At 34.4% G+C, this 15,138-nt stretch overlaps 1 protein-coding gene across 2 annotated transcripts in view; it reads left to right on the forward strand.

Moving 5' to 3' along the window:
- Positions 1–15,138, forward strand: part of LOC123705124 (tyrosine-protein kinase Abl) — a 60,732-nt gene that overhangs the window by 23,338 nt on the left and 22,256 nt on the right. For both annotated transcript variants that reach the window (XM_045653758.1, XM_045653759.1), the window contains 2 exons: positions 7,128–7,327; positions 14,374–14,472. In XM_045653758.1, the coding sequence (XP_045509714.1) occupies positions 7,128–7,327; positions 14,374–14,472 (299 nt within the window). The remainder of the gene's footprint in view (positions 1–7,127; positions 7,328–14,373; positions 14,473–15,138) is intronic.

The raw sequence follows: 15,138 nt of genomic DNA on the forward strand, positions 1-15,138 counted from the left end.
GTTAATCGAACAACACTATAGGCATGTCTGGTTCATTACATACAAAAAAGGATTAATGCCATCCGACTACCAATAGATGCCGCTAAGTGTATCATTTTAACCAGCAAAAAATAAAATTAGATTTAATTGCAATTTCATTGCTTTTTATAATTTTTTACATACTTTTGTAAATGGAACCTACCTATTTAATTTCATTTTCGCTCGATTTTAACTAATTTTACAGAAAAGTTTATATTCAAAACAACGCCATCTCATGAAACTACTATAAACAAGTTATTCTCCTCCGATTTGGCGATGCTAAACGAATAATAGATGGCACTACAGACTTTTTACGTTACTTTTCACGCTTTTAACACAGACTAATAATAATATCACAGACCACAGACTAATAATAATATACTACGTTTTTAATACATAGTCTCATTGCCTTTGCCACCTATAAAAATATTGTAAATGGGTTAAAGCCGTTATTAATTATTACAAACTGCGTTCCTGTAGCGGCCTATATTAGGTAGGTACCTAGTGTATTGATAATTTTCATACGAAAAATGAATTGTCGGAAAACTTGCGAGATTGTGTGAATATTTGATTGCAAGATCTCATTACAAAATAATATACAACCACAGACTAATAATAATATACTACGATACAACCTATACTTAAACCGTAGTAAGTATATTATTTCTAGTCACATTTAATTATATATAAATTATAAATAAATATTAAAGGACAATATTACACAAATCGACCTAGTCCCACAGTAATCTCAATTAAGGCTTATGTTGTGGGTACTAGACGACGATAAATATAATATCACAGACTAATAATAATATACTACGTATACAAATAATATAATATTTTATAAATACATATATAGATAACACCCAGACCCAAAAACAAATAATCAAGTACATCACACAAATATTTGCCCTGACCGGGGATCGAACCCGGGACCGTCGGCTCAGTAGGCAGTTACTTTACAACTGCGCCAACCGCTTCGTTATAATGATAATAAATCGAAACTAAAGTTAAATACCTACCTACCTACGTCATCTTGTTTTATTTTCTAAATAATCCTATCAGATTACCTTTATATGTGAAGTATGAACCAAAAAGTTTTGAGATTTAAACCGTAGAAAAGGTTTTGAATGATCCTTTGCGTTTTTTTTCTTTATGCGCCTAAAATTAAATATTTCGACATCGATTCCCATATGAATGAAGTATTTTCCCGTTATAAAAAGTAGCCTATGTTCATCAGGTAGGTATAATTTTTGCTTCGAATGATGAAAGAATTTTTCAAATCAGTCCAGTAGTTTCGGATCCTATCCAATACAAACAAACAAACAATCAAATCATTTCTGTTTTGTAGATAAATACGAAAGTTACTCCGTCATAGTAGGACAAAATAGTGGGACCACGAGAAAATAGGTATTTATTAGATTGAATAAGGCACACGGTTGAAGCCGCAGAATGAAAGTTGGTAATTTATAAGATTAATTTATTGTAAAATAAACTACTTCATTTTACTTAAACATATTCTATTTATCATTCATTGACTTATCATAAACTTTTGAGTCTAGTACCTAGTTAAGTACTTACCTATTATGTAAAAATTTTGAAAAAAATGTTTTCTTTAGGAAATTATTAGCATTAATTGATTACCTTGTCTTGTCATTAATTTATTTACCTACTTGGTAATAATCGGTCGAACACTTGTTTAAAGTTTATTTTCCTTGTCCTTTCCAGGTAATCTAAATTATTTAATTTTTGCAGTAGGTAAGTAATTAATTCATTTCGGCTTGAACAGACAAGGCCATTAGGTGAAGCGAGATTGCCAAATATGGGTGATCTGTAGATATACATAATCCACAAGGAAGCATCACATTTGCTGTAGCTTCTTATGGGTAGGTGAACGAAGTGCCTTAAACTACCTAGCCAGGTCTGCAAACTGTAAACTGTCCATACCCAAGCACCACTCAGCAGCTTTCAAGGGTAGCTTTCGATACAATGCCACTATGGGCTCTTTCAATTTATGCGTTTCGTATCGGACCGCTGCCGCACGTTTTCCGTGCCGCTAGTTATAACCCGCTGCCCTGCCGTTGCAGTACGGTAGCAGTCCGTTACCAAAATCTTAAATTGAAAGCGTATCTGACTGCCGTGCGTTTGTATGCTAGTGCTGTTTTAAATTTATTTGACACCAGTTAAGCCATGGACTATGACGAAGAAACATTACTGTTAGTGCTCTTGTTGAAAAACATCAAACAAAAAATAAACAAAAACTACGCCTCCGTTATTCCGTATTTCAACCGTCCGTCCGTATTATTACCACGACTTCCCCAGCACAATAATCGCATAAAATGCAAAAAAATGGGGTCTAAAACGGTACCATTTTAAGAAAAGTAAAAGCCTAATCTATCTTCTTACCTATACATTATTGAGGGATATATAGTCCTATAGGGATAAAGTTCAGATTTCCTAGGTAATGTGACGAATCTTATTTATTTAATTCGGACCGTAACTCGGAATAACATACATATAACATACATACATATTTTCTAAGAATTGTATACAATGCCGGATTTAATACATTGCCGGTAACATAATAATATGTATGATAATTCTTAAAAAAGTACATATTTTAAACATTTCTTAAAAAGCTTCTAGATATTGCATACAATTCCTAGAGGTTTTGTAAAACACACACTTTTTTTAAAGTTAGTTACTAACATACTTATCACAATAATTATTGTACCTACCTAGTTACTAATAAAAGTATAAAAATGAATTTTTAAAATTCGTAATAAATTAAAAATAATATCAATTAGTATGAAGATGGTCTATAAAATGGAATGCGCTATGTTTACGTGAGCGTGATGTTCCCGCGAACCACGTGGCGACGTTAGATACCTAAATTTGAGTAACGCAGATTTGTGACAGCGTCCTTAAACCACTAGGATTTGTATACAATTCCTTGATATCATACATTTCCGGTAACATATACATAATTTCATTTTATTTATTTACATTAAGTATATACATAATTACATACTGATATTATATCTACCAGCTACCTATATTACATGTTTTAACTGATGTATTTATTTATTAGTATCTATCATATTAATAGAAATATATCTTTCACATAATATACTCATGTTAAATTATCATTATATACAATTCTAGACTGAAACTCCAATAGTCACTTGGGGTCACTGAAAATCAGTGGTGGTAAGGTATTAATCACATTGCCATCATATACTGAGTTGGCTCCATTTATCAGGTCACTCACTGCCACATTACAGTTCTTAGGAATAAGATTATTTTTATTTAATTATTTTTCTTTTTATTTCTTTTTGATTTCCTTTGTTTATAAATGTATCTCGTGTTGTGATCTTGACAATAAATGTGTTTTATTTATTTAATGTCTCTTACTGCATGCTTTTCATGCAGTTGTCCGCACCATATGTATTGTGGTCTTTGTCCATACACACTTTCTCCAAAGCCCTGCTTTGGTCATGTTTCATGTATAAGCTCCTGTATAGTAGTAAAATTTAATCAAATATTTAATTCTTATTTCTTGAAATTTGGTATAGTATTTTTTGTGTGATACAAATCAAAACTAACAGTCAGGTTAGGTAGACTACAACCAACCAACAGTAGGTTAATGAAACACTTGACTCGACTGTAAGCTTGTATTGAACTGCTTAAACTGTAGAACAACAGGACTATATATTCTAGACGCACACATACAATAGATTACACACTACACTGTAAACTGTAGAATTAATATTAAAGACATGATAGTTCATTATATTTTGTAGTCTTTGATTATTTATACAACAGACTAGAAATAAATACTATGTATGCGATTATACCTATTCTAGCCATCCATTTTCGTGTTCCTTAAAATTAAGTACATCTTAGTCAAAGGGCAACTTATGGTGCCCTTGCCCGTAATGCATTCATAATTTCAAGTTGAATGTTTGTCATTCTTTATGTACCAAACACAGTCACGGCCACGGCGCTCATTCCATTTTACTGGTATTAAAACAGATGAAATCCTTCATGATCCCATATCCTTCTAAGTAGCAAATGTAGAAATCCCTTTCTTGTGTCTACAATGTTTTTGTGGAGAATCGTATTATTATTTACATTTGGGATGGATTAATTCTTCTCCTCTCTTGAACAAATTTGTTATTGCGAACGTAAGCAATAAGTCTGTAATAAAACAATCTTTAAAAATCATGTTTGTAAAAATTTATGTTCTGAGAAAATATCAGTTTACCATATAAAGCTTATTTTCTGCCTGTAGATTCTACATAACCTCACAGTCCATCCATAAACCTAACATATTTAGCACTTATTTTTAAAATATTAGTCAACAATTAAAAACGAAAACAAACAAAGCTTCTCGTTTTGGTTTTGACAGAATCTCGTAAATAAACTGAACTAAATACCAGTCATAATAATGTACTCTGTGACTAAATAAGTCAGTTTACTTTGTTTATTTAAAAATCCGAGTAGGTATTTATTATTATGTTGATTGACACTTGACGCCACAGACTTGAAAATAAAAGGTACGTGTACATATATTTACATTAGTGCCATCTAGTGGCTCTGGAAGGAAAAGAACTTCAAGTCTGTGTTTAACGTGCCATCTAGTGTGTTAAAAGCAAAAGACCAAGAGATATAATCGAACATGTAGTACGTTTTTTCCCCACTGGCGCTTTAATTGCGCAAATTCATAGTGCAACTTTTTTTGTATGGAGTGAACCGTCTGTTGTATACGTAGTATATTATTATTAGTCTGTGCTATAGGTTACTTCATCAAGGGAAGACGTGTTTCAAAGTTAATTGAAACGTCAGGGCTATTGTTATCAATACATGTGGCATAGTAAAGGCACAAGTACAAATAGGTTATAGAAAGCTTTGAAACCCTTTTACGTCTTACAATGAAAATTAAAAACACTATTGTAGGAAAAGCCATTAAGCACAGCTTTTACATCACCTAACAGGGATGACATGAAAACATTGATAATAATGCTTTAGAAAATGCATCACGTTTTACAAAGAGGTGTAAGAACAAAGGTTTTTCAGCGTGATGGTCAGATGTAGCACATTGAAGGAGGCGTATTTTTAAATTAACCCCGTATATAAGCGAGGTAACAATGCAATTAGCGCTCAGACGGCTTGCATCGCCCTTAATGAATGGGGACATTGATAATGGATTTTACCAAGGTCTATTATGTGTGGTGAAGGCTTTGTCTATTCAATGTGTCAGGGAACACCTAACCCGATTTACATTTCATACGTGATGTGTCCTCACATTAAGTCGGGCTTGTTTGTGCGATCTTCGCTATTATACGATGTTCAGCCATACGTGAAGGTTAGTTTGGCAGCTTTCATATTAAACTTGCAAATTTTGTACGTGTGTGGTGTGTCACTATTTCCAGTAAATGGTTAATATTTTGCACGCAGTAATCCTGTTTCGCGGATGCGAAGTTTTGAGAAATGCGAATTTTGATCGGCAACTGCTAAATATCTCGCAACGTAGATATTACGTTCATTCGCTTATTTTGCTAACATGTTAATTAAGACGTCATGCTAACTTAAAATATTAAAACGTAAATGCTTGAATATAATTCCTATATTTTTTATCTCTATATTGTTTACTTTCGAGAAAATCTCTTTGCGGGCGTACAAAAAGACGATGCATTTAATCGCTAAATGGTAACTGAATTTCCCGTTTCTTTTTCACAAACCCGATAAATATACAGTCGGTTATTATTGCAGAAATATTTTATACGTACAGTAAATCCGCAGCCAATGTTGCAGCGACAGAAAGCTCCGCCACTCGGATTATTATTTGAGAGCTTTTTATTTGAATGTACTAAGCCGCGTAAACCTTCTAAAATGTATATTGGAATAAAATTTTTAGCTTCTCCGCGGTTTTTAACGTTTATCACAATTATGCTCAATTTAAGGGAAAAATGTTTAAAACTAGGCTAATAAGTACCAGAGTATTTAAGTCCATTTAAAGCAGGCTTGGCATTTTCTGGAATTGCTGTGCGCCGCCTCGTGGGAAATCTCGTAGATACAGGTGGTACTTGTCTCCATCGTTTAGGTATTTCACTCGGAATTAGGTCTGGAGTGCATTTATCGTTAATGATAATTGTAAAGTACGTTTTCAGGTTACGGGGCGCATTGTAGTTCTTTCTGTTCTGTTTAAATGTTGCGTGTACTTCAAGATTTTTAATTGCGGCCGTTTTCTGAATCTAGTAGGAAATTTCTTTTATGCGGTATATACAATAGCCATTTTTAAAATTGTTACGATTTAGACTTGTCGACTTAAATACTTTGCTGATGCTGCAAGCAATTGATGTAATTGCAGAATGGGCTCGAATGTCTCTGGAAATTTCATGAATAAGTTTAGTTACATTTTAATTATTTTTAACGGCTCTTATTCGTGTAGGGGTAAATAGACATAAAAAGCGACATGCAATCTAAAAGTATTTAGTTTGCACAAGTTACGTAATATAAACACATGCGTTAATTAAAATTTCACTCATGTAAAATGTCGCTAGCATAAGCTCATAGGGATTATACAAATATTTCATTATATTCCGCTTGCGCTCGCAAAATAGATAATTGATATTGAATATTAATAACGTCAACACATTGTTCACATAATTCGCTGAAATTGCTCACAATGTTTCACCATTTAAAATTATTTAGTGAGAATAATAGCGTTGAAATTACATTCTCCAAATTAAATGTGATGCAGAAATGATCGACAAATGCGAATGGATGATTAATTTTTCATTAGCGTTTAATCGCTAACAATAGATTTTGGATTAACTCTTTATTACGTTAATTGGTGTAGCTTCATATTTGAAAATTTAAATGAATAGAAATATTTGGAGCCTGAATTGGACTTCGCTGCCTCAGGATTTTTTGACTTTCTATTCTTTAAAATTTTCAATTACATATTTGTCACTATTATAATGCTATTTAACATTAAATTAGTTTAATTAAACGCTATAGCGAACATTATTATTGGCTCTTATTATCTAGTATATGTATACTTTGTATCTTGGTAGTAAATAATCCATAATTATCGTGTATAGGGGAGCAAGTGCGCATAATGAGCTACAACAAGAGCGGCGAGTGGTGTGAAGCCCACACGCTCGCCGGTGGCGTCGGCTGGGTGCCCAGCAATTATGTGACGCCGGTCAACTCGCTCGAGAAGCACTCGTGGTACCACGGGCCTATATCGCGCAACGCGGCCGAGTACCTGCTGTCCAGCGGCATCAATGGCAGCTTCCTGGTGAGTGCACTAGTGTAGCTCCCCCTGTATAGCGTGTCTACTTGAATTTACTAACTAGAGTTTGAGCTGACGAGGTGATTGTCAAATATGGGAAGATATTTCCAAATTGTTTTGTATGCGTGTTGCTTGTGGTTTTTAAGGAATAGAAAATATGGTGTCTTGTGAGTAAATACGTCTTGTTGGTCCCTGGAGGATTAACGAATTTATGTATCCTTTCCCTCTCTGTTCCTAGACCATCCCTATATTTCCGCCATTAATCTTATTCTTGTTTCATTCTTTCTTAAAGCGGACAACGTATTTGCAGAAGCTTTATCTTTGCAGGTGTTCAGGGACTATGCATAATGCTCTAATATAAAAGAATCAGAAAAGTTTAAACTTGCAAGCAACGTGAATAGTTTCTGGAGCGATAGATAATGCTATTGCGGTTACGTTTGCAAGCACGCTAGCTTTAAACAGTTATTCTTCAAGAAAATACTTTGCGGAGTACAGTTGAAGGATTTCGAATTATTTAATACGAGCTGGTATAGCGTATTCTGCGGTGGGATTAAATTGGCCGGCTCGAGTCTGCGAAGTACTAAGCTTTCTAAAGGAGATTAGCTTTGTGGGATAGCAATAGAACTGTATACACGTAGTAGGAGTATTGGTTTTACCTATTTTTCGTTTTGTTGATGAATAAGATGCTTAGGTTAAAGGATATATTTTTATCAAGACGTGCCTGCTAATTACTTCTTTAAATAATTAAAACTCGGTACATTTTAATATATTTGGTAATATTAATTTTGTCGATATACTTGTATTACAGCCATGTATGTTTTATTCGACGTGTAAATAACGTCGGTATAATTTAATAACGGCCGATATAACAACGTTTGTTCAACGCGTGAATAATATATAACTCAAACCCTAGCTCATCCTGCAATTCCGCACAGATAAACAATTTCCTACAGCACGAGCGACACATCCGCAGGTAACTTACTTGCCTTCCGTCTATATACCAAAGTGCATTATTTTACAATCCCCTCAACAGGTTCAAAGCATTAACATCAAAACAGATTCATGTATTTTTATTTCACACAGCCGGGACGTTAAAACCAATTTGCATACAATGGCCAAGTTTCCAGAAATCGCCGATATTGTAATCAACGTTGCATTAGCAAATCCCTTTACCGCGTCACTCGTACGCTCGTACGGTTATAGGATTTAACTGTAACGCCGTTGATGTTTCCGCGAATCTCTGCTAAATTTGGTAATGTTATGAAAGTTGCTCTGTCATTGTTTGGGCCTAAAATGGTGTATAGATTTTTTATAAAAATTTTCGAACAGTCTTTAGACTAAGAAATCTATAATATAAAAATGAATCCCAAAATGTGTTGGTAAGCGCATAACTTTAGAACAGCTGAACCGATTTCTTTAATTCTTTTTTTTTTATATTCCTTGAAGTACGAGGCTGGTTCTTATGTAGAGAAAACGTGAATATGTACCACGGGCGAAGCCGGGGCGGACCGCTAGTTTTAGATAAAAATTGAAGTCCCGTGTCCTCTTGTGGGGTGACGGACAGATACATTATTCATCTGTTTGGCTGATCTATGTTCTTTATGGACAAGTAGGTAATTAGCCTTCTGTGTTCTCCTGGACCAAGAATTTTTTTCTTCATCTCCACCAGATATCGAACCAGGGTTACAGACCCTCAATTCTACGCTCACGCGTCTACAACTATGGAACTTCAGCGAGAAGGCGGTCTAAGAAATGTTATAATCATTTTGTCAATAAATATAACTCGATTTTTTTGAATTAATAATTACGAAATATGTACTTTTGTCACGCTATAACGTAAACTTAGTTGTATACTTGGAATTTAGCTCAAACTTCTAATGCACTTGTATTAATTGACGCAGCTAAGTAATGGAGTGGCTTGTAACATGGTATTCAATGCATCTTGCATTGACGTTCGCAGCACTCGGCTTCCATACAACGGCTTAGCTGTGGAGCGCTGAATATACCTCGATGTGCTACGTGCGGTATTGTATAATCTAAGTGCTGTTAATAATCGTATTATATAGTATGCTAGGGTGTGCAGGAATATTCCCTAGCAACACGGTTCCTAAGATGGCTTAGGTTTAGAGGATGGAATTGAGTAAATTCGATCAGAAATGCGGATCAAGCTAGCGATGTTTAGTATTTTGACGAGAGTTTAAATGAAAAGTGTATTTCAATAAAATTCATTTATTTCATACTTACGAATTTCTCTTTGAAAATGCATAGAAATATCATCAAAATAATTGAAAAGAGCCACTATTTCTAGCTTTTCTATGCATTGGAGATGAATCAGACAAAAATAATCTAGTCTTTTATTAACTTTCAATTCATTATCGTCTAGTGCTAGTTCAATGGTCCTTCAATTGCATGAGAGCTTTTATAGAAACGAGAAAATAGTAAATTTTTCGTGCAGAATTTATTTAAACAAATTCTAGGTAACAAAATGGCAATTTTTGAATTGGGTCAGTCGTATCGGGGGATCACGTGATGACAATCTTTGCACGCATTTCGCTGATGTCTCTAGTTTTAGACGCCGGCTTTGCTCGCAAGGTGGAGGGAAGCTAACCTTATACTACTTACAACTCACTTATAGCTTATGTGCAATTTGAAGCTATCATCTATTTGTCCAAATGTCATGCAATTCTTGCAAACCTTTAAAGATGTCACAATGCTTTCACAGGTTTTGTTCTTAAAAGTGATCACAAGGGATTCCTGAATCAATTGTTTGATTCAATCAAAAAATGTTAATATTAGATACATATTTATTTTATGTGGCTATATATCATGTTAATGTCATTAATTTCTTCCATTCACACCAAGCTTACTATACTTACCAAAATCACTTTTCCCATATTGTGAAGGGACACGTTTAATCCTTTCTCCGTCCAACCCCTAAACGCCTTCCGTATCTTATTTCCTATAGCGATGAATACACTCGACCAATATCTGTGACGGAAACGTATGGGCCCCGTTTGTCTTGCTAGGTATAGCAGAAGAGCCTTTCATTAAGATTACCTATCATAGATTGATGGAAGTATTGAGAATTTGTTCTTTAGTTTGTGTAGGCATAATTAATCTGTTTTAAAACACTGATAAAATTAGACTAAAATATTTTTTTTAGTGGTTAGCAAATTGGTGCTCCTGGCGTCCTGGGTTGGATTCTTGATTCGAAAAGTGTCTTTTATAATAGTGAAGACCAGTATTTCTCCAGCAAGACGCAAATGATCAACTCCCATAATATGAGTCATGCAGCCTACGGTAATGTGTCCATCGAGAAAAACCTATTTGTGAATCATTATTATTTAAACCAAGAGAACAGATAAAGGGTTGATTGAAATTAAATTGACCATTGAACCCAAATGCGCAATTGAAAGCGGCAATCATTTCACTTGTTCTTCCCAAAAGGATTGGTGCAAAGGCATTGTTTCAAAGTGTGGCTGGTGTCGGATCTGTCAATAACATTTTCACGTTATACTTTGTGCACGTCGTTTGAACGCATCGCAAAGGTGGACACTTTTGAAATTCGCTCACACCTCTGTATTGGACAGGTTTTAGCGCGGCTCTGCCACTTTGAAAGGGTGAAATTCGAACGTGCGGCGAAATTTTTAACCGAATTACGCGCGTGTTAATGAAATCATGTAACACCTCAATGGAAACATTTTGTTCGGTTATATTGCACGTAATTTTATATTTGCTACGTTATTCTTTTTCATAAGGCAATAGAAAATCTAGGATTTTCCTACGTACAAAAGTTTTCTTTTGAACAGCTGAGAAAATATTATTGTTGTACTAAGCAAGCGGTTCTTGAAAGAAAGCTTGCAATAATCCGACTGTCTGATACAAATCAAGATCAAAGGAATGCTATTACTTTCGTACATAATTATAAATTCCCTTTGGCACTGTTCTATAACATTTTCCAATAATATTACACGATATTCGCGAACACTTTGAAGAGCATCTCCAACTATATCGATCACCGTTGAGTGGCACTGCATCGCATTAACGTCGAATGCTACGCAACTGCTGTAATATTGTAATACCAATGGATTTCATTTTAACGAGAAATATATTGTGTTACGTTTGTTTCATTTTCTTGTGTTATTTTTATACTGAATAGGCTTGGCACGTGTATGGCTTGATGATCGAGCGGTGAGGAAATGTGTGTTGTTTGAATTTACCGGTGAATCTTTATGAAATCTAAGTTATTTCACATCTTGCATTTGTCGGATTTTGTCTCAATTAAGAGCAGATTTGGTGTGTTTTTAAATATGTTTTTGCATAATATCTCTATTTATTTTTTATGGAACAAAAAAAAATGTGACACTGATAGAAATATATTTGGTATAGCAGAAATTTAAATCATAGTTAAGACGATGAAGCATTCGTACATCTCTAACTTTTTACTTTTTAACTTTTCCTTCGAGATTTTAAAGTAACCTACTCCTAACTCTTTAGTTCAGCACTCAAAATTTCAATACCCATAGCGTTATAGTTAACGACATTTTATTTAACTTTATTACTATACAGCAAGTATATTTATTGTCGAAGTACTTATGAAAAGCACAAAAAGCGTTCATATTAAAGCTCTTTTATACAACAAGCGCAATTAAAGTGAGTCAACACGTGAAACAAATTCTGCAGAATAAATGTTGCATTATTTAACAAGAAATGTTTCCGCAATGTTAAGAGTCTGGGTTGGCGCTGTGTACACTAAAAAGCTACGAATAATAAAGCTAAACTATGTACTTTTGTAATGTTCAAGCTTTATAACTCCAAATCTTTACAGGAATAAGAATGAATATGTGCTTTTATATCATAACTAGCGGTCCGCCCCGGCTTCGCCCGTGGTACATATTAACGTTTTCTCTACATAAGAACCATCCTCGTACTTCAAGGAATATAATAAAAAAAGAATTATCGAAATCGGTTCAGCCGTTCTCGAGTTATGGAATTACAACGAAAAGTGGCATTGATTTTTATATATTAGATTAAAAGAATTACTTGCTTATACATTGGAGTGCTCGTACAAAATGATACGTATTAAATTATTTCAGCTGCCCAAAATATTAAACAATCTTTTGCTCCGATATTGTTTGTTTTACATTTAATAAAATATTCATTTCATGAAAGTTTTTGCCCACAAAAGGCGCAGCATTTACATAGCGGTCGCGTACGTATTTTAATTATCGTAAGTAATAAAACGAATGATTCACAGTAGGAAATGCGGGTAGGAGCGGAGTGCACACTATCGATCCGAGCCCAACTTATATGTTTTAAAAACTCAGTGTGTAACTTCGCCCGATGCATTGTTATGATTTCCAACGCAGGGCTCCAGTGTTTGTCTCTATGCTCGACTTTACAAACTTACTTTAAAAGTAGAAACATCGTACATTGTTCGGAGCATCACTAGCTATTGTTACTACTCGGTTTACAATTCGAACTTTCCTTCTTCAGGTCTGTAAGTTTTGTTATATTACTCTTATTATTTACCTCGAGGGTAATAGTTATATCTTCTTATTGGAGAAGATGTAAATTTTTCCTTTCGTCAATGAAGTGCTGTAACAAATTTGTTACAGCTATAATCAGACGTTCTTTATAATATCATCAAACTTGGGTCGATGTGCCTCCGCCCTAGCCAGGACACAGTGGAGAGGCTATGCAAAGTTCAAGTGGGCGAATCCAGGATCATCCTGTTTTAATTACTTACGTGAGCCCTAGTGAAAGGTTTCACAAGCCTTTGTTCCGAACTAAACCCTATCCTCCAACAAATTAAGTTCAAATCCCTTTCCACTTTATTTAGGTTCATTGAAAAAATTGACGTTTTTGAAGACGGCTGGAAATCGTATCCTGGTGATTTATTTGTGTACTTCGTTGAACGTTTCGGCGGTTACGGCGACGATTCAGTCTCAGTTGTAATTAACATTTCTATTTGGTTGCTGATAACATCCGAGAGTTTATAATGACGGAGCCGGAGGCTTTAAAAGTGTGTAGGAATGATGCGTGAGTGAAACGTTGCTATGTAAAATATCAACTGCATTCATATTGAGCCATCTTTAAATAAATAATTGTACTGTAGATAATAAGTTCTTGTTATTGTAGTATGAAACAAATGAATCTGAACAAATTTTTCACAGAAAGGCACAATATCAATATAAATATTCTCCGTCACGACCGGCTCTAACAAAGCGTACACTGAGGTACGTTGGATTTCACTGAAAAACCACCTGTTTAATGTGCGTTAATAATGTATTACAATTCGATGATTTCTGCGTACTTATCGCTCCGGTCAATCGTTAATAACGTATCCTTTATCCGAATACCAGTAAAATTGAGTTAGACGATACGAAGGGAGAGGTAAGATAACAAGTACCGTGAAAGATGCTTAAGGAATTAAAGGATTGGAAGTAATTGAATAAGGATAATTGTTGTACGTGAGCCTGGTGCAAGCTCTAAACCGACGGCTTCAGGATTTAGTTTACGTGCTGCACTAATTATGTTTACATTATGGTAATATTGAATGTGTAGGTACCTACTAGGAGCTGATGTTTTCAGGAGTTTTATTTTTATTTTTAAGAATATCTTAACAGTGTTTTTAATGAGTGTACTAATAGTCTGTTCATGAGGATAATCTTAAAACCTCATAAACAGAGTAGAATTTATTCGATTATTGTAGTGGGCTTATTGATCTAGCGGGTTGAAGACGCTATTGTTATGCTTTAGAGAAATATGCGAGCTTTAATCCGCCTTATTAGAAAATAACATGTAAAATGTTTCTTTGTTATTAAAATATAAGAATAAAATATAATGATGCCTCATTCTGAGAAAATTCTCTGAGATTATTGGAATGTTTTCTTAGAAGAATGCTAATACATTTTCTTGTAAAACGTATTGATATTTTATAATGAAACAATGTGATACATAATACATTGTACATGCCATTTTCTTCATTATATTGTGTCTCGTGACGTACAGGGTATTATTTATTTATTAAAAAACATGTATTTCTTCAGGTGAGAGAGTCGGAGTCCAGTCCCGGCCAGCGGAGCATTTCCCTCAGATACGAGGGTCGAGTGTACCACTACAGGATCAATGAAGACTCAGATGGGAAGGTAATTATAGACTTTATGTATAACTAGCTATTGCCCGCGGCGTCGCTTATGTCGTCAAAGGAGTTCACATTGTAATGATATTTTTTAATGCGGTAATAAGGAGATCACTCTCTAGCTTCCTAACTATCGTCTAGCACAAAGATTGCGTTGCGACGTAAAAGACAAATAAACAAACATACCTTCATTTATTTATATATAATATTAGTAAAGGATAGTTGAATTTTCTAAATACACCTCTATTTTGACTTCTAGTGCGCATTCTAATTGGAAGTTAAATGATTAGTTCAGTGAGTTACCGCAAAGTTCCGCGCCGGCTATTCTGCTTTCAGAAGCAGTGTTCAAATAATTTAGCGTATTAGAACGATTCAAAAGCGCTCCAAAGGATGTCTAGCTGTCTAAACAATTAATGTTTGTGTTCGTTTGTGTTGAGGTAAATAATTATGCATTTACCGAAATATAAAGCGGTTTATACAGTAGCAACATTAAATAATTAAGAGGAAATATTTGATGTTTTGGTTACGTTTGCGATGGATATTGGATATACTGCGAACCTGTTTTTGAATATACTATAGAAAATAAAGTTTTCCAGTACTTTGAAATGGGATATGAACATCATTTCTCTGTTACTCTTTTACGGCCTTTGTTAACTGAAACTGTGGAGTTTCA

This window comes from Colias croceus, chromosome Z, assembly GCF_905220415.1.
Source record: "Colias croceus chromosome Z, ilColCroc2.1".
In the NCBI taxonomy this organism is placed as follows: Eukaryota; Metazoa; Arthropoda; class Insecta; order Lepidoptera; family Pieridae; genus Colias; species Colias croceus.